This window comes from Salvelinus sp. IW2-2015, linkage group LG18 (genome assembly GCF_002910315.2).
Source record: "Salvelinus sp. IW2-2015 linkage group LG18, ASM291031v2, whole genome shotgun sequence".
In the NCBI taxonomy this organism is placed as follows: domain Eukaryota; kingdom Metazoa; phylum Chordata; class Actinopteri; order Salmoniformes; family Salmonidae; genus Salvelinus; species Salvelinus sp. IW2-2015.
In genome coordinates, this window is record NC_036858.1 from 24,994,855 (window position 1) to 25,022,820 (window position 27,966).

Here is a 27,966-nt window from a genome sequence, read left to right on the forward strand (position 1 = left end):
TCTTGACACAATGCCCGCTTAACCCGGAAGCCAGCCGCACCAATGTGTCGAAGGAAACACCATACACCTGGTGACTGTGTCAGCGTGCATTGCGCCCGGCCTGCCACAGGAGTTGCTAGAKCGCGATGGGACAAGAACATCCCTGCCGGCCAAACCCTCCCCTAACCCGGATGACGCTGGGCCAATTGTGCCTGGACTCGAACCATGATCTCTAGTGGCACAGCTAGCACTGCGGGACAATGCCTTAGACCACTGTGCCACTCGGGGCGCCCAATGGTCACTCTGACAGAGCTCCAGAGTTCCTCTGTGGAGATGGGAGAACCTTCCAGAAGGACTCCACCAATCAGGCCTTTATGGTAGAGTGTTCAGACAGAACCAACTCCTCAGAAAAAGACACATGACAGCTCGCTTGGAGTTACCAAAAGGCACCTAAAGGACTCTGAACATGAGAAACAAGGTTCTCTAGTCTCATGAATCCAAGGTTGAACTTTTGTCATTATGGGGTATWGTGTGTAGATTGATGAGAAAAACAACAACAATTTAATACATTTAAAATAAGGCTTTAAAGTAACAAAATGTGGAAAAAGTCAAGGGGTCTGAATACTTTCTGAACTGTATACTGTAAAAAGTACTAGAAATATACACTCAGTGGCCAGTTTTTTAGGTACACCACCCCATTCACTAAAATGGTTTACTCATACAGACAGTGAGTCACGTGGCTGTGGTTATATAAAGTAGGCAGACAGGCATCAAGGCATTCAGTTACTGTTTCGATTGAACATTAAAATTAGCAAAACGAGTGACCTAAGCGACTTTGAGCTCAAAGTCAGCTGTATTCCTGTGGGTGAAAACAGATCATTGATGAGAGAGGTCAAAGGAGAATGGCAAGATTCGTGCAAGCTCTCAGGCGGGACATGAACAGGCAAATAACAGCGCAGTACAACAGTGGTGTGCAGAACAGCATCTCGGAACGCACAACTTGTCGGTCCTTGTCACGGATGGGCTATTACAGCAGATTAAGACGCTCCAGTGGGCACGCGATCACCAACACTGGACAATTGAGGCATGGAAAAACATTGCCAGGTCCGACGAATTCCGGTTCCTGCTGCTTCATGCTGATGGCAGAGTCGGGATTTGGCGTAAACAGCATGAGTCCATGGCCCCATCCTGCCTGGTGTCAACAGTACAGGCTGGTGGCGTAATGGTGTGGGGAAGTGTACCTAATAAACTGTCCACCGAGTGCATATTGTATCATCCCAGTCATAGAGTCATTTATAAAATAATCAATGTGTCTTATACTGGGGACGAATCCAATTTAACCTCTGGGGATCAATAACGTTTATTCCTTCATTTAAACCTGTGGAAGCAGCCGAGGGCAGCCACTCCAAACTCTGCACCTCCGGCCACGGCCCCTGCCCAGCCCTGCTTCAGCACTGCCTGCACCGCACGCACAGCCTCGTGGGGGATGTAGTTAAGATGGAATGCCACCTGGACAGACACATTAACAGGATAGTTCAGTCAATAGTGGTGAATCAACAGATAAGTATTTTACCAAATTATCAATTGCTGAATTAATTAAACATAATGGACATATGGAGTCATGGATGGAGAAGTATAAATGTAGAGCTTGTTAAGGGGATAGATTCTGATACGGATTTTGTGTGTATGTACGTAACAAGTGTAGTTACCTTGCGTGCATGCAAGTGTGTGTGCTTGTGCGCGCATGTGTGTGTATGTGCCTGCTTGCCCACACGTGCATGTGTCACTCAACCTACCATCTCTAACATAGAGAAGAACAGTCTGTGTACAGGAGGCGGTTTCTTCGACACACACTGAGCTAGCTGAGCCAGTGATTGAACAGTCCACTCTAACAGGAAGAAGTTGGCCCTGTTCCATGACCACACAGTCCTGATGGTGCTTAGGATCTGGCTGCAGAATACACAGTCCTCTGACCGCTGGAAGGAACCCTGTAGCAAACGGAATGCTGATAGGTTCCTTACTGCAGGACCTGGAAGGACAGGCGTTAAACATTTGTGAAAAAAGGATACATTATTGTGGGAATCTCAAAAGTGCTAAGTGCCTTAATCCTCTCATCATCTCTTTCCTGTAATTTGCTCAGAACTGAGAACACATAATAGGAAAATATTTTTGTGCAGACCCTCTGCACTGCATCTTATGACACAAGGATACAAAGCCTGAAGCAGAAGGTTAACTAGGCTCAGATAGAGACAGATATGTAAAAGTGTAATAAACTAGGAGCAGTGTTTCCCCTAGCTAGAAGAAGAGAGACAGACACCCCAAAAAAAGGTTCAGTCAATGAGGATTTGTTTCACATAGAAAAACACTGGCTGGGCTGGTTAGTTATAGTGTCTATGACCACTATCCCTACCTGGAAAAATATGTTTGTTTTGTGTTTGATGTTGACTGAGATGTGGACCGGAAATACATTCCCATGGCATACTCAAAGGTCAATTTAAGCAAAGTTATGTTTTAGTTTAGGAATCATTTATCATATTTTGCTCAATTCCATAGAGAAATGATGGTTGAACAATTAACTCACAAATAACCTAAACAGGAGAAAATAACCAAGGGAATCGAGTTTGATAGATAACGAATATGTTAAGTTGCATAAAAACATTGGGAAAACATCATTATTCGGACTGATAAAGTTTGGAAGCACAGCATTGTCAGAATATTCCGAGATGGTCTTAGATTTAGGAGTGGGGACATGGATATGTTTGTGGTAAATAAATATATAAATATATAGTTTGTAATAAGATTCATTTTCACCTGTAATGAAAATCACATCACAGACAAATAAGATCATCCTAAAACACCCTTGTCTCAACGCTGGTGAGAGAGGTGCTCCTGTAGGTGATAGATGGGCTCTGTGTGTGCTGTGTTGTCGTGTTGTTGTGTGTGTGTGTGGTGTGTGTGTGTGTGTGTGTGTGGTGTGTGTGTGTGTGTGTGTGTGTGTGTGTGTGTGGTGTCGTGCGTGGCGTGCGTGCGTGCGTGCGCGTAGCGTGCGTGCGTTGCGTCGCGTGCGTGCGTTGCGTGGCTGTGGCGTGCGTGTGTGATAGATGGGTAGCCTCTGTGCGTGTGGTGTTTTATGAATGCGTGTGTCTGTTATGACAGAGTTAGGATTGCAGACTCCACTTCATCATCTTAGACATAATCACCTCATTTAACCTGAGAGTGGAGCAAGGAGGGGAGAGAGGAGACTGTTTGGGGAGTATCAAGGGAACGAGTGTGGGACAGGGGTAGAGGAGTGTTTGGAGTGGGAGCACACAAGGTTTCCAGTAATCCACCTACATTTGTTTCTTGAAAAAGTGTGGGGGAAACGGGGGGCGGGGGGGGGGGGGGAGGGAATAAGTAGGAATGTTTTCTTACCTGTGGTGAGTGAGGGGCAAACTTTGAAGCCAGGTGGCTGAGGGTTGGGACACAGAGAGCCACCTTCAGCTCTGACTCCCCAAACGAGACACAAAGACGCTAGCTCAGAAAAGAGCAGTCCTCTGTGGATCCAACTCCTCCCGCAGCGACACGCCCTCTCATCACCTGCAATTGGGAAGAAATTAGGAATTAATGGTACGGAGAGAGTGTGAAAGAACACAGTAAAGGGTCTAGATGTAAAGTGAAAGATAAAATATATATTTGTTGACATATATCTGTAAGCAGACAAACTGCAGAGACATAAATAGCATTGTGTTGTGGCAGAATTGGTTTTAACCCAAAAATAAATCAAATTACATTATGTCTGTTGCACACACCTTTATTCGCGGAGCCATATTTCCAAGAAATCTGGATAAGTTCCACTACTGACGCTTTCAATAAAGACAGATGTTCATCTCTTGTCCCTTCCCCTCCCACCTTCAACCACTCCCTTTCTCTCCCTCACCATCATCCTTCCTCACCCTCTCTTTCTCCCTCAATTCCCCCCCCCATCTCCTTCTCTCTAACTCACCGGGTCATGATGGCCTGTAAGACAGTGTATCCATCGTTATTTTCAAGCTCGGTGAACAGAGCAGGGTTGAGCTGGTAGGAGTCTCTGATGAAGCTAAACACTGTGACAGCCACCTCAGCTAGGACTGGAGCTGGGGCACGATCACTGATACGCTGCAGGTTCTGAATACAGATACGCACACAGTTCTTAGCTGAGGAGAGAGTGGAGAAATAAAATATACATAATATATATTTATTATAATGATAGATATATGAAGAGAAAGAGAGAGAGAGAGAGGAGAGGAGAGAGAGAGAGAGAGAGAGAGAGAGAAGAAGAGAGAGAGAGAGAGAGAGAGAGAGAGAAGGGGTTACAGGGTCAATGAATCATACGTTGAGTAATTCAAGTATTTAACCATAAAAATACACACCAGACACATTGCCTGAATGCCTCCACCATCACCAAAACAAATCACCCATCATCACCAAAACAAACTGATAATCATCACCAAAGCAAACTGCTCATCATCAACAAAACCATAGCATTAAATATTATTATTATATTGATTATATTCCAGGCTGTATCACATCCGGCTGTGGTTGGGAGTCCCATAGGGCTGTGCACAATTGGCCCAGGGTCGTCCGGGTTAAGGTTTGGCCGGGGTAGGCCATCATTGTAAATAAGACTTTGATCTTAACTGGCTTGCCTAGTTAAATAAAGGTTAAATAAAAAACAAAATACAGTGGCACTATTAAATACTAATTTCTGATTGGCTTGAAGGGCATTCTAGAGCGTGCATTATTTTCCTCTAACGGCCAGTATATCAGCACGGTAGAATTCAATGGCTATTTCAAGCTTACATGTTCAATGTTTGAGCTATTTTTGAAAGCAAAAGTTGAATTGTAAACATTGTTGAATTCGATTTTCATAATAGCAAGCTAGGACTGATGGTTAGGTTAGCTAAACTAGCAAGCCTGTTTGTTTGGTTACCAAGGCAACTACTGTACTGTAGTATCTAGTAAACTTGCAAGCTACTTCAGTGGATGTTGAACACATTTCTACCTGCAAATGAACACATTTCTTGCGGGAAATGTGTTAAATTATAGCCATGGTGTAAAAAGGATAATCAACTATGGGCTCTGCATTCTCTGGAAAATAAGCAGCTCTGTGGAAGGTAAATTCTGTTTCACTCCACTAGCGCATTGCGGAACACATTTCGCACATTCCTGATTTTCCATAGAATGCATAGCTCCCCCTTATATATGTCCTCCATGACCAAAACAAACTGATAACGATCACCAARACAAACCAGACAACAGTCATGTTCTGTGCTCTGGGCTGTGTATGGGAACAGCTAAGTAGATAATGAGGTCTGAGTGGATATCATGTGAATGTCTACTTCTGTGTTTGTCATGAGACCTGGGGCTCTGGTGACTGCTGCTTATCTTTACCCCCGTTCCTGAGAGAGGAAAATCACCCCATCAATAAGGTAAGTGGTCTTAATGTTCTGGTGATTACTGCATCCSAGCAAACTGGGAACATTCCTATAACATTAGCTAAGATTCCCAGCTAAGATTCCCATTAAGTTCTAGTATTTTTTGTCCAACAACCACCACAGAAAATTCTTCAAAAGTTCTCATTAGGTTTCCTGTTTACGTAATAACACATTGTACCAGTAATGTTTTACCAGAAAACCAAAACTAGTTCTGTGAAAGTTCCTGCACCAAATGTTCTCATAACACAAAAACTGTTCATTTGTGGTGATGATTATAGAATATTTGTATTGTAATGACCTGACTTGATCATAAAGGAACAATTGTCCAGACTGAGGCTTGAGTTTACGAATTGACGGTTTATTAACCCAACTTTACACAGGCTACTGTTTCGCCGTAACCCACGCCAAATAAATGAAAGATACCCAACAAACCAACCGTGACCTTCTCTTGTGAAGGCCAGACGTAAGAGAGAGAACAATGGCTAAACCTGGTCTTAACTTCCAATGCTCCATCCCCCTGCCCAACCCCCCTCCACGYCACTCCGCCAACCGCCAGGATGCCCAGCATCAGAACATTCCAGGCATTCCCGTGGTTGGCAGATAGCAGGTTGATTGGCATGTCGGACCCCGCGAACACTGGTAAGTACAACACAACCCATTAATAGCCTAACACATAACACACAGCTGTCTGTGCGGGTCGCTACCGTATAAAACATTCGCATGATGTTGGAAGAACGTTTCTATAACCCAATTAACCTCTAAAAGTCTAAGTCGTCTAAGCTAACATATGGAATTGTTTTTAGATGGTTCAATATTTAGATGGTTCAAAATTCAATATTTTATCAAATAAYAACAACAACAAAAAAATAGATACCTAAATGGGTCCTAAAATTCAAAATCAAATAGCAAAATGATCCATAGTATTACCATTATGTTTCATTAGATTGTGGTAACATTGCGGGGACGTGACAAGAGGTATATTTCCAAAACACAAAAACTGTCCAGTTGTGCTGACGTTCAGATAATATTTGTATCAGGGTGCACAAAACATTCCTTTGATGTTGCAAGAATGTTGACAGAACAGCCTTTAAAGGTTCCCAGAGCATGTAGTTAGGTTGTATGAACAGTGTAGGTACATTACAAGAGATAGGTTCCCAAAACACAAAATATGCTCAGTTGTGATAACATTTTACTAGGCAAGTCAGATAAGATCGATTTATTATGTACAATGATAAGAACAAATTCTTATTTACAGTGACGGCCTACCGGGGAACAGTGGGTTCAGGGGCAGAACGACAGATTTTTACCTTGTCAGCCAGGGGAATTGATTGAATTGATTGAATTGATTGATCCAGAATTCTTCCAATCCTAATTTAAATGACGTTTGGCAAACTCCAAGCGCTCGCGTCTGTGTCTTGGGGTCATTAAGGGCTTTCTTCTGGCAACCCTTCCAAAGAGCCTGTGGTTGTGGAGGTGGCGTCTGATGGTGCTTTTTTAAACCTGGTGACCCCAAGACACCACCAAGGCCTGCACATCTTTCACAGTGATTCTGGGGTTTTTGTTGCTTCTCTCATGATCCTCCTCCCTATCCTGGGGGGCAAAATGCATTTGCGTCCTCTACCCGTGAGGTTTTCAACTGTTCCATATCTTTTTAATTTTTTAATAATTGCCCTGACAGTGCTCAGTGGTATATTCAATCATTTGTGGATCTTCTTGTAGCCATTACCAGATTTATGAAGGTCTACGACCATCTGTCTCTTTTGAACTGCCAGTTCTTTTGTTTTCTTCATGGTGTTGGATAACAAAAGGATATTGCATGCGTGTTACCTCATTTTTATATCCTAGTGAAAAAGGAAGTGATATAATGGCTCAAGATAGTTCCTTAACACTTAGATAAACTTAAATAAGTGGAACTTAATTCCTGGTTTAATTTTGACAGATGTTATTTACAATAATATTTAAGGGTGCCATTAATTGTGAAACCTTGAGTTGGAAGACATAGATTTTTAATTAAATCAATAAATTATTTTGTTGGGTTCCATTGAAACATTAATAGTATTTTTCACATGTTGGTATTTTGAGTTTGTCTCTATAATTATATTGTTTATATTTGTTTAAGTATTGTTTGTGCATTGCCAGTCAGGGGTGCCAGTAATTTTGGAGCCCACTGTAGGTGCAGCTTGTGCTGAAGACAATAAAAGGCTAAATGTGCAGTTTTGTCACACAACACAATGCAACAGATGTATCAAGTTTTGAGGGAGCGTGCAATTGGCGTGCTAACTGCAGGAATGTCCGCAGAGCATGTGTATGGCGTCGTGTGGGCGAGCAGTTTGCTGATGTCAAGTTGTGAACAGAGTGCTCAATGGTGGTGGTGGAGTTATGGTATTGGCAGGAAAAAGCTACGGACAACAAACACAATTGCATTTTATCGATGGCAATTTGAATACACAGAGATACCATGATGAGATTCTGATCCCAATGTCTTGCCATTCATTCACCAACATCACCTCATGTTTCAGCATGATAATGCATGGCCCCATGTCGCAAGGATCTGTACACAATTCCTGGAAGCTGAAAATGTCCCAGTTCTTCCATGGCCTGCAACTCACCAAACATGTCACCCATTGAGCATGTTTGGAATGCTCTGGATTGTGTACAACAGTGTGTTCCATTTCCCCCCAACATCCAGCAACTTCGCGAAGCTGTTGAAGAGGAGAAGAACAACATTCCACAGGCCATCCTGACTAGTCYCCCAGTCTCTGCCGCTGAAAAACAAAAACCACAGCATGATGCTGCCACCACCATGCTTCACTGTTGGGATTCTGCCAGGTTTCCTCCAGACATAATGCTTGRCATTCAGACCAAAGAGTTCAATCTTGGTTTCATCAGACCAGAGAATCTTGTTTCTCATGGTCTGAGAGTCTTTAGGTGCCTTTTGGCAAACTCCAAGTGGGCTGTCATGTGCCTTTTACTGAGGTCTGGCCACTCTCCCATAAAGGCCTGATTGATGGAGTGCTGCAGAGATGGTTGTTCTTCTGAAAGGTTCACCCATCTCCACAGAGCAACTTTAGAGCTTTGTCAGAGTTACCATCTGGCCTTGGTCACCTCCCTGACCAAGGCCCTTCTCCCCCGATTGCTCTATTTGTCCTGGCGGCCAGCTCTAGGAAGAGTCTTGGTGGTTCCAAACTTCTTCCATTAAAGAATGATGGAGGCCACTCTGTTATTGGAGACCTTCAATGCTGCATACATTTTTTGGTACCCTTCCCCAGATCGGTGCCTCGACACCAGCTCTACGGAGATTTCCTTCGACTTAATGGCTTGGTTTTTGCTCTGACATGCACTGCAAACTGTGGGATCTTATATAGACAGGTATGTGCCTTTCCAAATCATGTCCAATCGGTTGAATTTACCACAGGTGGACTCTAATCAAGTTGTAGAAACGTCTCAAGGATGATCAACTAAACAGGATGCACCTGAGCTCAATTTCGAGTCTCATAGCAAAGGGTCTGAATACTTATGTAAATACGTTTCTTATTTTTTATTAACACAAATTTCTAAGAACCTGTTTTCACTTTGTCATCATGGGGTATTGTGAGTAGATTGCTGAGGAAATGTTTTTATTTAATCCATTTTAGAATAAGGCTGTAACGTAACAAAATGTGGAAAAAGTCAAGGGGTCTGAATATTTCCCCGAAGGCACTGTATATACAAAATATGTGGACACCCCTTCAAATTAGAGGATTTTACTATTTCAGCCACACCTGTTGCTGACAGGTGTATAAAATTGAGCACACAGTCATGCAATCTCCATAGACAAACATTGGCAGTAGAATGGCCTTACTGAAGAACTTTCAACGTGGCACTGTCATAGGATGCCAGCTTTCCAACAAGTCAGTTTGACCAAATCACTGCCCTGATAGAGCTTCCCTGGTCAACTGTAAATGCTGTTATTGTGAAGTGGAAACGTCTAGGAGCAACAACGGCTCAGTCGCAAAGTGGTAGGCCACACAAGCTCACAGAACGGGACCGCCGAGTGCTGAAGCACGTAGCACGTAAAAATCATCTGTCCTCAGGTTGCAACACTCATTACCTAGTTTCAAACTGCCACTGGAAGCGACGTCAGCATAATAACTGTTCGTTGGGTGCTTCATGAAATGGGCTTCCTTGGCCGAGCTGCCATACAGAAGACTAAGATCACCATGCGCAATGCCAAGCGTCAGCTGAAGTGGTGTAAAGCTCACCACCATTGGACTCTGGAGCAGTGGAAATGCGTTCTCTGGAGTGATGAATCACACATCACCATCTGGCAGTCAGACAGATACATCTGGGATTGTCGGATGCCAGGAGAACGCTACCTGCCCCAATGCATAGTGCCAATTGTAAAGTTTGGTTGAGGAGGAATAATGGTCTGGGGCTGTTTTTCATGGTTCGGGCTAGTTGCAGTGAAGGGAAATCTTAACGCTACAGCATACAATGACATTCTAGACGATTCTGTGCTTCCAACTTTGTGGCAACAGTTTGGGGAAGGCCCTTTCCTGTTTCAGCATGACAATGCCCCCATGCACAATTTGAGGTCCATACAGAAATGGTTTGTCGAGATTGGTGTGGAAGAACTTGACTGCCCTGCACAGAGCCTTGACCTCAACCCACTCAAACACCTTTGGGATGAATTGGAACACCAACTGCGAGCCAGGTCTAATCGCCCAACATCAGTACCCAAACTCACTAATGCTCTTGTGGCTGAATGGAAGCAAGTCCCCGCAGCAATTTCCCAACATCTAGTRGAACRCCTTCCCAGAAGAGTGGAGGCTGTTATAGCAGCAAAGGGGGGACCAACTCCATATTAATGCCCATGATTTTGAAATTAGATATTTGAGGAGCAGCTGTACACATACTTTTGGTCATGTAGTTTATACTAAAAAAGAGGATGTCTTTATTTCGTTCAGATTTGTAAATCCAGTCAGAAATGCAGATTTTAGACTAACTGTAAACAACAACAAAAAATTGTCAAAATGTACTGTTCCACTTAAGAAAATGCACCCAATATAATTCCTACTTTGAGATGCTTGAAATAGTCCCCCATTGCAAAAGTGATCCTAGATCAGCACTCAGTCATGGATACCTTGTGGGCCCAGAAGTGTGCAGCATACAGTGCCTTCAGAAAGTATTCATACCCCTTGACTTATTCCACATTTAGTTGTGTTAGAGCCTGAATTAAAAATGATTAAATAGATTGTTTTCTCACCCATCTACACATAATACCCTGTAATGACAAAGTGAATACTTTGTAGGCACACCTTTAGCAGCAATTACAGCTGTGTCTCTTTTAGGGTAAGTCTCTTAAGAGTTTTGCACATCTGGGTTATACAATATTTGCCCATTATTGTTTTAAAAATTCTTCAAACTCTGTCAATTTGACTGTTGATCATTGCTAGACAGTCATTTYCAAGTCTTGACATAGATTTTCAAGCTGATTTAGGTCAAAATTACAACTAGGCCACTCAGGAACATTCAATGTCATCTTGGTAAGCAACTCCAGTGGAGATTAGGCCTTGTGTTTTAGATTATTGTCCTTCTGAAAGGTGAATTAATCTCCCAGTGTCTGTTGGAAAGSAGACTGAACCAGGTTTTGCTGGTGCATATAGCTGTATTCCATTTATTTTTATCCCCAAAAACTCCTTAGCCCTTGCCAATGACAAGCATACCCTTGATGCTGCCACCATCATGCTTGAAAATTATGTGTTGTGTTGGATTTGGCCCAAACACTTTGTTTTTAGGACAAAAAATGTATTTCTTTGCCACATTATTTGCAGTATTACTTAAGTGCCTTGTTGCAAACAGGATATATGTTTTGGAATATTTTTATTCACTCTGTCATTTAGGTTAGTATTGTGGAGTAGCTACAATTTTGGTGATCCATCCTGAGTTCTCATATCACAACCATTAAACTCTGTAAGTGTTTTAAAATTGGCCTCATGGTGAAATCCCTAAGCAGTTTCCTTCCTCTCCGGCAACTGAGTTAGGAAGGACGCCTGTATCTTTGTAGTGATTGGGTGTATTAATACACCATCCAAAGTGTTGTTAATAATTTCACCATGCCCAAAGGGAAAGTCAGCACCTGCTTTTTATATTTTTACAAATCTACCAATCGGTACCCTTCTTTGCGAGGTATTGAAAAACCTCCTTGGTCTTTGTGGTTGAATCTGTGCTTGAAATTCACTACTCGATTGAGGGAACTGACATATAGGGTACAGAGATGGGGTGTCATTCATAAATCATGTTAACCACTACTATTGAACACGGAATGAGTCCATGCAAATCTTGTGATTTGTTAAGCACATCTGAACATATTTAGGCTTGCCATAACAAAGGGGTTGAATACTTATTGACTGAAGACATTTCAGCATTACGTTTTTTATTAATTTCACACATTTCTACAAACAAAATTCCACTTTGACGTTACGGGGTATTGTGTGTAGGCCAGTGACACAAAATCTCAATTTAATACATTTTAAATTCAGGCTGTAACACAACAAAATGTGGAAAAGGTGAGGGGTGTGACATTTTTCTGAAAGCACTGTATAAAGAGGATGGTGAAGTGATGGTGAATAACCCAGTTACTGGTATTTTCCTGGGTTAGTTATGTCTAATAAGGTTAAAAAATAAAGCATGGAATTCCTGATTGACCATACTGCCATGGCTATATACTGAGAAAAAACCCATTAAGGGTTCAAACCTCATATGTGCAGATTGTCAACATATGAAGTGTAAAAAATATGGTTTTGTTTGTATGATTAAATGCTGTTCAAATGTCCTATGAATTAAATAATGTGCAGTTTGTCAACATACAGATGTAGGATCTTAACTTGATCATTCTTGTTGCAGAGAATTTTCTTGCTGCATCAGGAAATTCTATTGAGCCTTGTGATTCCTTGAAAATGAGCAGTTATCTTTCTCTCCATGCAGGGGCAGTCGAGTCATTGGGATCAGGCCTGCTATCAAAATAATATTCTCGCTCGCTCAAACACTAGGCTTAGGTCCTATTACTGCAACATTCAAATGTGCAAAAATTTATCTGGAATCCAGCCATACACATCAACCACCATCGTTATATATATCTTAATATCACAAGATAGATATTGGTTTCCACTAAGCTACGACATACAAGTGTGAAGTGTATCCTAAGGTTATGAATGAACTGTCCAAATTGAGTTTAATTGTGGCCTGGTGTGGTTTAGTGGTTAGGGCCGCTGCCTTCAGTGTGTAAATATAGCCTTACCGTGTTGGCGTGGGTTTGATTCCAACCCATGACCTTCTGGCACAAATAACTCAATCTTACCGATTTACTTGATTTAGTTACACATTTCAAATATGGACAGTAAATTGCTATAGTAGATTAGCTGTGGTAAACGCAGAAATACTTTATTTATTTTCTACGGAATGCTTGTCAAATAGATAAATGGCCCTTAGTCTGTTAAAAAATTACTAAGTTGTTCCAATGACAACACCAACCAGAGGACGAACATATCTTGAAAGACTTTGGTTGCAAGCAGGACTAAGGAAGAGAGGAAGAGGCGAATAAGCCCAATGTGTTTCTATGGGCTTAATATGCAGACCTAAACTTCTCGCCTGCCTTCCTGCCTTTGGGACAACAACTCCCATTGTTAGAGACATGAGCATCTTGTCATTATATACATATCTTTGACTAAGGATTATGGTGGCAAAATTGCAAGATTATGTTATAATACTTGTATTGCATCAAATGGTTGTTTTAGTCAACAGAATAGAGTATTCGTAACTATTGTGTGTCTGTTCTACTGAGGATGGGCCTCTGGGAGATAACACTGACAGGAGATTTACGATGTCTTTTGGGTGATAAAACCAAAAGAGCATTCCAGAGCATGGGTTAATGTTTCTGTTCTATACTGTACCAGAGAGAGATGGTTCCAGTTTGGAGTCGGAGGGCCAGACACTGGTCTATACAATGAAAACTTTTGACACAGCAGATAATGTCTGCTATGTATTATAGGTATCTTTCATACAGATCTTAACCTTGTGACCATTCTATATATCTGTTGTTCGTCATCTTGGTTGAAAGGGGTGTATCTTGGCTATAAAAGACCTTTGTACTTTGCTCTCAACGAATCATCAGAGACGGTGATTCGTCGACCAGCCATCGCTATTGCAAAGCTCTCACTATTAAAGATTTAGTTTAAGTATAACTCTGACTTGTGTGATAAGTTTGTCTCTCCTCATTTAATAGTAATGAAATGAACCACCACAGGTATCACTGACATCAGCTTTTAGGGAGCGGTAAAGAGGTGACCTATAATGGTTGAAATTGAGATCAGCTGTGCGGGTGAATTTAGAGCATATTAATAGTTCATGAAACATCAGCCGGTGATAATCTAGTGCCATCAATGGTTGCAATAGGCCCTTTGTTAATTGATCATATTCCAATAGTCTACATTTTGTAGGCTACCCGTTAACCTATCCATTGTCACATAATGAAAGGTGTGAAAACTGATAGTAGACTACCGTTTGTGTTTCCCTGGCTGAGTTGATGAGCTGATTTGGGCTATCAGATGATTGACAGATGTAGGCCTACTGTGGAACGATAAGCTTTCTTCCAGTGTGGATGCTTGCACACATTTTATATATATCATTTGCAGAGGTGGGTAGAGTACTGAAAATCTGTACTGAAGTAAAAGTAATATTACTTAGATTGAAATGAACTCAAGTAAAAGTAGTCCGCTTAAGAAACTACTCAAGTAAGAGTAAAAAGTATACGGTCAGAAAACTACTTAAGTACTAGTTACACATTTAGTTTGGTTATTGTTTACAACTTCTGGTAAACTGTGATAGCAAACAAAAACAACAACTTTGTGCAATTGATTTGACATTAATTTATTATTTAAGCCTGCCAGCACCATCTTTTAGTGTCCTCCAGCACAGGTAGTCGCCAATGAAGACTAACATTAAACAAAGTCTGTAGACTGTACAGTTTCTTATTCAAAGTTAACTTAATATCTGTCATTGTGCTCAATTTAATAAACAGGTAAATGTTACTCGAGACATTGTAATAATTTTAACATGTTTGAAGACCTGCCCTTCACTTCAAGAGCCTTGGCGGAGATACAAGGGTTTGACGAACAACTTTGAGAGCTGTGATGGAAATTTTGAATTTCCACGACAGAGCCAATTGATTTAAGAGTTTTGATGACAAGCAATTTTTAATACATTTCATTGGTCAAGGGGTCATGAAATGTTCATACAGATGTGACATAAACGTAAAACTTGAAAAGGGGAACCAATAGTATACATTCATGCAAAAAAAAATGTAGCATCAAAAATGGAGTTGTGAGGTTTTCATCCGATAGCGACGATATAATAATATAAATCTATGTAACTGAAGTTATTTGGTAAAATGTAATGTAATAAAAATTAAGTTATTTCCTTTAGAAATTACTTCAGTAAGAGCACTCAGTACAACCCACAGAGCGTAACTAGTACCAGTTCCACAAAATAATTCTAATGGCAGTGAGTTAGATTCGAACCCATGCCGACTCTGGCATATGAGTGTCAGGGTCACCAGCTGTAACCAGTGGACCACACAGGCACTGAAGAAACCAACAGCTTRTTCAGCCTATTAGTTGCATTGAACATATAATAAAAAATGTATACAAATAAGAAAAAATCCCCTAATKAAAAATATATGTACCCCCTACAAATATGCAAATGTTTTATAATCCACATGAGACGCGCTGTTGCCTGCACGTAGCCTAAGTAGGCTACTTGAACTAATGCCCAGTGGACCTGCAGTCTAAGTTATTGTAAAGCCTACAAACACCATACACCATTCCCCAGCTGACCCCCCCGGGCAATTCTAAATATTCAATATTCATTAAAATCCTTCTGCTGCTGCATTATTTTCCTTCTGCGACAAAAAAGGTCAAATTAAGATCTGACAACAGTATGAAGTGTAAGAAAATATGGTTGCATTTGTATGATTAAATGCTATTCGAATGTTCTATGAATGAAATTAAAATGCCATGTGTCCCTATATCATTGACAATACATTCCTCAAATGTGAATTACTATTAAATAGTTCTCTCACGTCACCCCGCTCCTCCGCTCTCTCCACTGGCTTCCAGTTGAAGCTCGCATCCGCTACAAGACCATGGTGCTTGCCTACRGAGCTGTGAGGGGAACGGCACCTCCGTACCTTCAGGCTCTGATCAGGCCCTACACCCAAACAAGGGCACTGCGTTCATCCACCTCTGGCCTGCTCGCCTCCCTACCTCTGAGGAAGTACAGTTCCCGCTCAGCCCAGTCAAAACTGTTCGCTGCTCTGGCACCCCAATGGTGGAACAAACTCCCTCACGACGCCAGGTCAGCGGAGTCAATCACCACCTTCCGGAGACACCTGAAACCCCACCTCTTTAAGGAATACCTAGGATAGGATAAATAATCCCTCTAACCCCCCCCCCCCCTTAAAAGAGTTAGATGCACTATTGTAAAGTGGTTGTTCCACTGGATATCATAAGGTGATGGCACCAATTTGTAAGTCGCTCTGGATAAGAGCGTCTGCTAAATGACTTAAATGTAAATGTAAATGTAAATATGGAGAGAAACATAATTGGGGAGGCATTCCAATTTGCTTTCTTATGCTTTATGGAGCTACAAATTCGCATGCTGAGAATGTTGTGGTTATACAGATGAGCCAGTCTTAATTGAGCCAGTTTGCTACAGCAGGAAAATCATCCTGTGGCAACAGGAAATGTCAATTTTTATGTTCATTATAATTAATGGACATTTTTGTAGGGGTTGATAAATGGTTCATTAGGGCAAATAAAGTCAGACATTTCAAACTGGAAATTAAAAACTTAAGAAGCCTTTTTAAAACTCAAATACACTACAAGTTTGCATTTCCTGTAGTGCTGGAAAATTCTCAGCAACAAAAGAATGATCAAATTAAGATCCTACATCTGTATTAGGTAAAACTTAAATATAACATTTTCTAAATGTTCTTGAAATGTTATGAGGACCTCCAAGACCAGGTAAAATGTATATTGCGCAAATGTCAATTGAACATTATGTTAAATCTAAAACAAATATGCTATGAACAGCATAACAATATATTTCATTCTTACAGCATTAAGAGAATATCCTGTGCAACCTAACTTAAACATTGTATGAATGTCATCACAACTGAGCATATTTTCTGTTTTGGAAACCTATTTCTTGTAATGTACCCACACTGTTCCCACAACCTCATTAAATATTCTGGGAACCTTTAAAGAATTCAGAAAGGCTGTTGTCAACATTCTTGCAACATCAAAGGAATGTTTTTTGCACCCTGATACAAATATTATCCGAATGTCAGCACAACTAACCAGTTTTAGTGTTTTGGGAACCTATCTCATATCTTCACAGTATTCCCAMAACCTAAATAAATGTTTTAGGAACTTTTAAAGGACAGAAAAAATGTGTTTTGGGAATGTTCTTGCAAAATCAGGCAAATTGTTTTTTGCAACCTAATAGAAATATTTTAATAATGTTTGTGTTTTGGGACCATATCTCTTGTCATGTCCACATGATGTTTCAACAACCTAATGAAACATTCTGTGAATGTTTTTCTGCACCCAAAAATAAACTTTGTAGAATCATCTGCCCAACTGGACAATTTTTATGTTTTGGGAACATATCTAATGTGATGTCCACATATTGTTCTCAGCAGACTGTTCCCACAACCTAATTAAACATTTTGGGAACCTTTAAAGAACAGAATAAATGTTTTCTAGGAGCGTTGTTGCAACATCAGGTAAATGTTTTATACAAATATTCTATAATCATCACCACGACTGGTCAGTTATTTTGTTATGAGAACATTTGCCACGACCTAAGGAATGTTCTGGGAACTTTCACAGAACCAATTTTGGTTTACATCACTGATGGGAAAAATATCCAACCAATAATTGAAGCTAAACTGATACAGACTCTCTACCACTCTCAATTGAGGAATTGTATGTTGCAATCAAACACCAGTGTTGCATTGATTAGGCAAACATTTAAAAAATAATAATAATAGGAAATGGCCATTATCAGATCATGTTGGTTGACTCAACTCCTGTTCAATATCTACCTGTTTTGAGTGGTTGCAACAACAAGCTTGTGGGTTTGATTCTTGCATGGGCCACTAATACTGAATATATTAGTGTAATTGACTATTAAAATTAGAATTTTTGCACTTCAGCTCACCCTGTAGGAAGGGGACGGTATTGGGTGTCTTAGCAGCCGAGACAGCTCTGAGGACACGTGATGCCTGGTGCCTCCAGGGGGCACTAGTCTGGTCGTGTAGTGATGTGAGCGAGATGATCAGACACTGCAACTCCTCAGTCTCCACCATCTCCTCCACACTGGAAGGGTGACTGCACAGCTGTAACAGGACCTAAGGAGGAGAGGAGGTTAGGGGTTAAGTGCCTTGATCAAGGTCACATGACAGTAGGTGGCACACTGTATATTAATAATAATATACATAATTTAGCAGACACTTTTATACAAAGCAACTTAGTCATGTGTGCATAATTTTTTTTTTTTTACATATGGTTGGTCCTGGGAACCAAACCCAAAGCCAAAGCGCCATGCTCTACTAACTGAGCTACAATGGACCACCTGAGATTCTATTGCCAGTACTGTTCACTATAGACTGATATTCTCTATCAGCACTGGGATTCGAACAGACAACCATGCTCTTACTGGCCAGCCTCTCTAACCTTGAGGATACCGCTGAAATAGAAGACTCACCTGTACGAGCAGTTCTTGAAAGGTCTCTACTGCTGCTCTCTCCTTCCGGGCAGGTAGACACACTAGCAGGTAGAGACACTTCACCAGGGCCGCCGGCAGACCTGGCTTTACTACAGACATCAATTCCTAAAAATAGTGAAGAACACACAACAATCTGACTTTACTGACCAAATYACCTCCCAGAGAAAGAGAACACAATATAACCTGGCTTTATTTAAGACAGMAATTCCTAAAGAGAGAGAAAACACAAATAAAATAAAAAAGAAGGAACTTTTACTCTTAGCAAAATTAAATCTGATAAGCATTTATGACTTGCCTTTCAAACTTGTAACTGACAACAAAAACACAGACATTGCATTGCTTTCTAAAAATATGCCACCAAGGTGATGTCTGTCTGTGAGGGGCTTGCCAAGACCTATGCACTGGAACAACTCTGATTTATTAATTAATTATCACACACTGAATCATCATTTAACTAAACAACACTGGGAGTTTCCAGATGGTTTCACTTCCAATTACCTGGGACTTCAGACTACAGTACACAGGTTAAACTATAATGTGGTAAACCACAGTCAGTCTGTTAAAGGATCAGGGTAGCCATGCTTTAGATTCAAACATGTTTAACTTCACTCACAGTAGAGTTTGTAGCAGTCAGGAAAGACAGAGTCTTCAACAGAAGCCATCCTGCATTGTCTGTCTGTGTTGTCTGGCTGTGTGACTCTCCCCTGCCTGTCTCCTCTGCCCTGTCTGTCTCCCTGCTGTCTATCTCACTGTTGTCTATTTCTTCTGTGTTGTCCGTCTCGTCTCTTCTCTGGAAGAACTGCTGCACCTCGTAGCGAGCCTCCTCTAGGAGAGGAGACACAACAAGGGTTAGAATCACAGATACACCCAAGGCGTAGAAACACATACACATCTGTCCAGGAACAACCCCATAACACCTAACCTTAGACACTGAAGCTTATCAAAGGGCAAGGTGGAGCAGCTACTACCATATTTCTTACACTGTATGTAGCCATTCCTTTCAGATCTACTTGAAGGGCCTAGTGGATAGGAAAGGAAACCCTTATCTTCATACTGAAAGCACACTTACTAGCAGAGTTCTCTAATAATAGCATTTTTACCCTCCACTGAAACTACTCTCACGTTCTAGTCTCAAACACCAAGGTCTGCATGAGGTATATTTCTGTTTCGTTATTCAGTTTGACTGAGTTTCTAAACCACACGGTATTGGTGACTTTCTAAAAAGAGTTGCTCTAGTACAGTTAATGTACTGTGCTGGTATGTAAAACACTAAACTATTAAACCAATAACTTCAAGACACTATGTTATCTGTATAGAGGTTCTGGTACAGCAGAGAAACACACAGCTAACAGAGAAACAGGACATACAGTACAACACGAAAACATAGTTTGGAATTAGGAACAGAAGTATCCACTTCTCTAAAGAAGTCAGGTAGTGCTAACATCCAAGCATGCTCACACACAAACAGTCMCGCTCGCACACACTTCCTTCTAACAACCTGCAGTAACCCAGTAAAGTTTATCAGAGAAATATGACTGAAGAGAACTCTAGTGGCGCTGAACACAGAGGGAAGTCATGCCATAACCGTAATAAAGGCATGATGACCATAAAATACCTGCAGGTTTTTCAGCCAGTATGTCATGGATGTTGGAGACCACAGTGTCTGCAGTCAGAGCAGCTAGACTCCTCAGATCCAGCTCCTCTGTCCCACCACCACTTTCACATACCTACAGTAGAAAGATAGGGAAAGAGGGAAGGGAGAGAGAGAGAGGGAGAGATGGTTACTGTAGTTAGGTTTAGCTAGCATTGAGTGCTGCTAGTTTACTTTACAGTGAAAAGTCTTACTGCAGTAAATGTATTGATACAGATAAAAACCTGACCCAAGGCAGACTGGAATAGTGGATGCAACGAATTAGTATTTAGCAGAAGCACAGATGCAGGTTTCGTTTCTCTTTTTATGCACTGCAGAATCAGATACACCAAATAACAACTACACAAATACCAGACATACAATACCAACTACACAAATACACAACACCAGATGTATAGTGTCTGCATTGAAACGTGTAAGAAGATATGGATATGGGTGATGTGTTTGAATGGACCCCTATATACTGGGGAAATCCCATTGCGCAGATCATGGAGCCTGTGTGTGTGTGTGTGTGTGTGTGTGTGTGTGTGTGTGTGTGTGTGTGTGTGTGTGTGTGTGTGTGTGTGTGTGTGTGTGTGTGTGTGTGTGTGTGTGTGTGTGTGTGTGCATACACACACCATTCACACGTGAAAACTCCCTCCTTTAGTTCAAGGGAAAGACTCAGAGACTGCCTACGCCTGTGGCTACAGTTATCACCATGGTTCTAACCAGATCAATGGGCACGCGCGCACACACGTGCGCACACACTCGCTCACGCACACACACAGCAGCCTGCTCAATGGGCACACAGATCAGTGCTGGAATTCAGCCAAAGGACAGTACTTTCCATGATGATTGTCATTGTCATTAACTTGCTATTATGGGAGGAAATCGTAGGATAAATCCTATCAGTTTGTCTATAAGCATGGTCAAAGGGTCTCTGATTGGGTTATAATAAAGAAGTGACTTTATCATCAGAGTCAACCAACACGATCTGATAATGGCCATTTCCTGTAGTTAGAGAGAAAGATAGCAAGGGGATACCTAGCCTGCTCCCACATCTGTTTGTGACATATAGCCAACTCCTGTGGCTGTTTGGCATGACAATAACCACAGAAGTTGGCAAGATCGCACAAACACATATGGAACCAGAGATACCACAGTACTGTACCTGTATGTAGAGAGGCAGGACTCGGCGCAAGTGTTCCTCTTTTTGGTCGAGGGGGAGGGGTGTGTCTATCTCGCTCTGGTCCATGGTTTCCTTTTGGGTATGTGTGTGGTCAGGGGAGAGGTGTGTGTGTTTCTGGCCAGAGGTGTTCACACTATCCTTGTATGTGTGTGTCTCCATCTGTTGGAGCATCTCTCGGAGGACCAGTAGGGGATGGGGCTGGGGTCCTCCACCTCTTCCCCCCCCTCCTCCCTCCTTCAGATCCATGGGGGCAGCTAGCTCCCCTGAAGCGCTCAGCTCCCCTGTCTCCTTGTTGATCCTCTCCACGTCAGCCATCTGCTCCTGACAGACAAACAGAGAGGAGAGACAGAGAGTGAAATAGAGAAAGAGAGAGACGGAAAGAGGAAGTGGCGAGGTGGGTGGTTCAGAGTGTTTGGGATAGTCAACCTAAGTTTGCAAAATTCCAGAATTTTCCCTAAATCCCCAGTTTTTCCAGAATTCCCGGTTGGTTGGCTCAGTCTGGGTTACCCCTTAGTGTCTAATGAATAGATTATAATCAGTGTTGGACACATCTGTTTGCAGGCTGGCAGTGACATAGGAACACACTTAAAATCAGACTTCACTTCTCCTATTGTCTTCAGTCCCTCTATAAACAGCTCGCCTATGGAAATAAAGAGAGAAAGCTAGACTACTGATAGACCCCGTCTGTCCACAATTTTTATCAACCTCTAAGCAGTCAACACCCCCGAGTGAGAAGGGTGAGCATGACAACACCTATAGGTCCCAACTAGTGTTGCAAAATTATAGAAACTTTCCCATGTTTGTCAGAAAAACAGGTTGGAGGATTCCCAGAATCAGGAGCAAATAAGCATGGAGGGAATCATGGAGGGAGATACGTTTCTGGAATTTCACAACCCTAGTTCCTACAATAAACGCAGACCTCTGAGCATTCTCAATTTTCTTTTTCTGAGATAGTCACCATGTGACTCACAATAAAGACGAACTGGAACACGCCAGAGGAACTAAGTGTGCCTAATGAACTCCTTGAGGGTGTGATTTGAAAGTGCACTATAAAGAGATATGAACGGTAAGGGGTTAGAATGAAATGCAACACAAACGTACACCTGGGAGCCAGCCAACTGTTCAAATCATTTGGTTCAATTCATTGAGAGTTTAGCTCACCTTTTGGATCACCGGCACTTTAATTTCTGAAGAATGTTGAGATTTATGACATCACTGACTAATCCTTCTACATCTCGTGCTAGTCTCCCACACAGCGGTGAGGGAACACACGCACACCCTCTCCCTATCAGCTGGATGTAATTGATGTAATTGTTGTCTTGTGATGTAACACTGGGCTTGCTGCAGGGAAGGAAATCTGCTTCTGTTTGCTCATACTGGTTGTCCCGTGTGTTTGTGTGTGTGTGTGTGTGTGTGGGGGGGGGGGGGGGGGGGGGGTGTTTGTTGTTTGTTTTGTTGTTTTGTGGTGTGTGTGTTGGTTGTGGGTGTGGTTTGGGGGGGGGGGGGGGGGGGGGGGGGTTGGATGTGTTTAGGAACTACGGTGATCGAGCGAACACACACACACACACACATTCACACAGAGCCTTTTGTGCTGCCCATTATCCCTGCTCTATTGGTACACACGGAAACAGATTTAAACATAACTGAGTAATGAGAATGAGCTTCACATGAAGTTGAAGTTGATCTGTGAAAACCATGTAAGGGGACCAAGCGCTATTCTTTCTCTCTAGCCCTCTCTCTCTCTTTCTCTTTTGCTAAGCTCTTCCTCATACCATGACAGAACTGGTTCGTTCCAGTACAGCAAAGCAGTATTGAGTGGAGGAGCAATGTCTGTTCACGAGAACATAAACCTGTTCTCCCAAACATAAAAAAATAAAAAACTTCACTATAATACAACCTCACTGTAATAAAACCTCATCCTGGCACAAAGACAGCCTGACAAGTCTAGTCTCAGAGCAGGCCCATAGTATATACTGTAACTGTACCTACCTGTGTGAGAGTCATCTATGAGTCCACTGACAGCCAGGGGGATCGGAGTTGTTAAATCCAAACAAGGGTTCTCTCTTTCCCTTTCCCTCTCCCTCTCTCTGTTCCCATGTCAGGGCATGCAGGCTTTGACCATTAGGGACATGACTACTCTAGCCCTTCAGTACAGTGTGTGTATGTGTGAGTCCTCAAACCTCTCACTAATCTGTGTCTCCTCCACTACAGCAGTCCCCTCAGTAATCTGCAGAGAGAGAGCAAGAGTAGTTTGATCTGAACTTTGCTCCGTCTTACATCAGCAGGGCCAGGTCATGTGCTTCMTTTCCTACGAGCCGAAAGCAGAAGTGAAGAACCCTGTTGTTCTGGTAACTATGGCGGAACMCTCCCAGCTCTCGCCACTCCGCATTTTGACTGCAATAGAGACCTGTTTGGCTTTTTATAGACCTGTCATGTTACTTGTGGTGATGAGGAGTAATGAAAGCAGGACAAACGTGTTGCCAAACATCAACAAAATATTTYTTTCTATGATTAGCACTTCCCTACCAGTAGCGATGTGTGGGTAAAATCACCAGAAAAGCCAAGCCAGAAAAAAAGCCATATTACAACCTGTGTTGTGATAATTGCGTAACATATCATACTAAAAGGAGTGTCTCGGATTTACGTACAGAATAATTCTAAATGCTATGAGATCAGGTTGCAGCTAGCCAGCAGTGTGCAGTCAAAATATAAGAAAATGCTTGCTAACATGGTTAACTTCTTGATGAAATTAGTATGTTTACAACAAATCAATTGTTTTACACTATTATATTCTATCCAAACAAGATAAATAAACATGCAATAACTATTAAGTGAATGAACAAAATAATTTTGGAACTAACGCTTCCAGACATTTAAATGGTCTGTCAAAGTCAAGGTGTTAAAATCTGGATTCATAGTGTAATGGTCAGTGCTTGACTTGGGCCGAAGCTGTCCAGAGCGCCATACTAGCACTTCAAATTTTKGGGGGAATTGCGTACCGGCTCCTCTATAAAACAAAGTAGCCTATYGCCGGACCAGATTCCCACACCGATGCAAAAAAAGGTTGATCAAAGCAGAATGAAGGCGGGATCTGCAATGAATAGCAATGGAGAGTGGGCATTCCTTTCCTGATTCCGCTTTGTTCAAGTTTATTTGCCGCTAGTCTGTGAATCTGTGAGTGACAGTAGGCTGTTTGAGGTCACGCAGATTGAAAATCTGTCAGTGTAACGTAGATGCAGGGAGTCAGAAAGCAAGAGCAATTAGTGAGTTTAATGACGAAGAACATTGAACGATACAAAACAARAAAGCGTCTAAACATGGAAACATAAACAATATTGCCTGGTGGGTGATAACAACGGAGTGCTATATAAAGGGGAAGTAATCACGAATCTCATTAAGTCCAGGTGTACCTAATGAGGCACAGGTGTGCATAATGGATGGGTTGCGAGGACCAGTGGTTAGTAGACCGGCGACGTAGAGCGCCGGAGAGGGAGTGGACGTGACAGGAGGAGCGGGAGTGGATKAGCGGCTCAAGCCGCGGGACGACGCTGACCAGGAGGACGGCACAGAAGGACGAGGAGCGGGCTGGTCCGGACGGCAAAGGTGGAAGTCTCGTATTATGTTGGGATCTAGATTGTCGTCCACTGGAACCCAACACCGCCCCTCTGGACCATACCCCTCCCAGTCCACCAGGTACTGGAGCCGACCCCCACGATGTCTGGAGTTCAGAAGGGACCTGACAGCATAGGCGGGACTACACTCGATGTCCAGGGGAAGTGGAGGGGTGTCGTGGAGGACGGCATCAGCAAGGGGACCAGACCAGCCACCGGCCTGAGGAGGGAAACGTGAAAAAATTGTGAGATCCAATAGTCTTTGGGAAGCTCTAATCGGTAATTACCTCATTGACCCTCAAGAGGACTTTGAATGGCCCCACAAACTGGGGGCTCAGCTTCTGCAGGGCAGGCCAAGCAGGAGGTTCCTGGTGGAGAGCCAGATGTGATCACCAAAATGGAAAACTGGTGCCTCACTGCGGTGGCGGTCCGCCCGCTCCTTCTTGCACCGGATGGTGCATTGGAGCCTCAAGTGGGCAGCTTCCCAAACCTCTCCTGTGCGCCGGCACCACTCATCCACCGCAGGGGCTTCGGTCTGGCTCTGGGTCCACGGAGCCACACTCCCTCTGACGGTCCTGAGAGTGACTCTTCAGCAACCTCCCCAGCTCCTGGTTCGTCCACTACACCTACCCGTTGGACTTAGGCAGGAGTAGGAGTTGACATTGCAGGAGACGTACTGTGCCAAGGTGGGCAACCACTATTTAATGGAGATGGATTGAGTGGTGCGGGTGATACCTGGGTGTCCAGCGGCAAGSGATGTATGCGCCCAGGTCAAAAGCCGATCCCTTACCTCTGTGGGAATGTAGGTGCACTCCGGAGGAGAGGTAGCCGGTGGCAGTTCCCTCTCCAGAAMCAGGCAGATGTCCACATCTATGTCCCAGAGCATGGGGGCAACGATTCGGGAGGGCAGTATGATGGGACCACTCAGGACAAGAACCTCTCCTGAATCGTGAAGTAGGGACATGGCATCGGCTTTGATGTACTTTGAACCTGGGCAGAATGTCAAGGTGAAGTTGAATCTAGTAAAGAAAACCTTGCTTGGCGCGAGTTCAACCGTCTCGCTGTCCGTATGTACTCCAAGATCCAATGGTTGGTGAGGATGAGAAACGGGTCCGTGGCGCCTTCCAGCCAGTGTCTCCAATCCTCTAATGCCAACTTCACCGCCAGGYGCTCCCGATCACCGATGTTTTTGTGGATTACCTTGGCATTGTGATAGGACGGCCCCCACGCCCACTTCTGAGGTGTCCACCTCCACCACGTAGGGCCGTGTAGCAACGGGCGGAGGTGAAATGCCCCTTCAGCAGGCAGAAGGCCTCATCAGCTGCAGGATTCCATGCCAACTTCCTTTGAGGAGAGAGTTGAGAGGAGAGGTGAAGGAGCTGAAGTTTCTTATRAAGCGGCGGTAAAAGTTGGCAAACCCTTTATAGTGGTTGGGACTGGCCATGACCTGACCACATCTACCTTCCTTTCCTTCATAACTACTCACTGCGGGCTGATCTGATATCCCAAGAAGGAGACAGCGACCTGATGGAACTGGCACTTCTCCGCTTTCATGTACAGATGGTTCTCCAGGATGCGTCCCAGGACTATCCGGACGTGGGTGATGTACTCCTCCAAGGTGGCCAAGTAGATAGTCGATATACACGACCACTTGGCTCCCAAGCATGTCCCGAAACACCTCGTTCACGAATGCAAGGAACAGMGATGAAGCATTGGCGAAACCATAAGACATCACCAAGTACTCATAGTGCCCAGACACTGTGCTGAAGGCCRTCTTCCATTCAACCCCCTCCCGGATGCGGATCAAATTGTAGGCACTCCACAGGTCCAGCTTGGTAAAAAACTAGGCCCCGCGGAGCTGTTCAATGGCGGCCGGGAGGGGGTAGCGGTACTTGGTGGTGATGGCATTGGTGGTGATGGCATTGTAGTCTATACACGGACGAAGACCACAAAGAAGAAACCAGCCGTCGCAGGGGAGGTGGATGGGTGAATTAAACCCTGCGGGAGAGCCYTCTGGATGTTCTTCTTCAGAGCCTTGGTTTCAGCCACCGACAGGGTTTAGATGCAGCTGCGCGGAGACACAGAGTTTGTTAGCAGATGGCACAGTCCCAGGGGCGATGAAGAGGGAGACAGGTGGTGCGGATCTTGGATAAAAACTTCCGGAGATCCTGGTAAACCGTCTGGTCCTACGGCCATAGTTGGAGTAGGAGCTCACCCCTCTCCCTGTCCTGCGGTGGATTATTGAAGACTCCTCTGAACAAAGCCATAAACCTCGCATAGGAATCCAGATCCTCCTCTCCTCTCTCCCAAATGGCCAAAGCCCATTCCAACGCCTGCCCCGTCAACAGGGAAATAACGATGGCAACCTTGGACCTTGGCAAAGTTTGGAACCACCAACACTCTTCCTAGAGCTGCCCGCCCGTCCAAACTGAGCAATCGGGGGAGAAGGGCCTTGGTCAGGGAGGTGACCAAGAACCCGATGGTCACTCTGACAGAGCTCTAGAGTTCATCTGTGGAGATGGGAGAACCTAGGTAGCCTAGTGTTTAAAGCGTTGGACTAGTAACTGAGAGGTTGAAAGATCGAATCCCCAAGCTGACAAGGTAGAAAATCTGTCGTTAAGCCCCTGAACAAGGCAGTTAACCCACTGTTCCTAGATCATCATTGAAAATAAGAAATTGTTCTTAAAACTTCTTAGGGCTGCAATCCCGTTAACGGGATCGATATGACAACAGCCAGTGAAAGTGCAGGGCACCAAATTCAAACAACAGAAATCTCATAATTAAAATTCCTCAAGCATACAAGTATTTCACATCATTTTAAAGATATKCCATATGAGTTCTGTTATACTCACAGACATCATTCAAACAGTTTTCGAAACTTCAGAGTGTTTTCTATCCAATATGAATAATAATATGCATATATTAGAACTGGGACTGAGGAGCAGGCAGTTTACTCTGGGCACATTTTCATCCAAGCTACTCAATACTGCCCCTGCAGCCATAAGAAGTTAACTGATTTAGCTAGTTAAATAAAGGTAAAATAAAAAATCTCTACAGCACTCCACCAATAGGCCTTTATGGTAAAGTGGCCAGATGGAAGCCACTCCTCAGTAAAAGGCACATGACAGCCTGCTTGGAGTTTGCCAAATGGCACCTAAAGGACTCTCAGACCATGAGAGTGGTCTGATGAAATCAAGATTCAAAACTTTGGCCAAAATGCCAAGCACCACGTCTGGAGGAAACCTGGCACCATCCCTACGGTGAAGCATGGTGGTG

General features: G+C 43.1%; 1 protein-coding gene across 1 annotated transcript in view; it reads right to left on the bottom strand.

Annotated features, from left to right (window-relative positions):
* wdfy4 (WDFY family member 4) overlaps window positions 1–23,357 on the bottom strand; it is a 172,783-nt gene extending 149,426 nt beyond the window's left edge. The window contains 12 exon segments of the mRNA XM_070448191.1: window positions 1,358–1,488; window positions 1,776–2,008; window positions 3,391–3,438; window positions 3,441–3,489; window positions 3,590–3,620; window positions 3,962–4,151; window positions 17,694–17,883; window positions 18,240–18,365; window positions 18,874–19,085; window positions 19,876–19,987; window positions 21,062–21,400; window positions 23,069–23,357. Coding sequence (XP_070304292.1) covers window positions 1,358–1,488; window positions 1,776–2,008; window positions 3,391–3,438; window positions 3,441–3,489; window positions 3,590–3,620; window positions 3,962–4,151; window positions 17,694–17,883; window positions 18,240–18,365; window positions 18,874–19,085; window positions 19,876–19,987; window positions 21,062–21,400; window positions 23,069–23,083 — 1,676 coding nt within the window. The 5' untranslated portion in view covers window positions 23,084–23,357.
* Window positions 23,358–27,966: the final 4,609 nt, after the last annotated feature.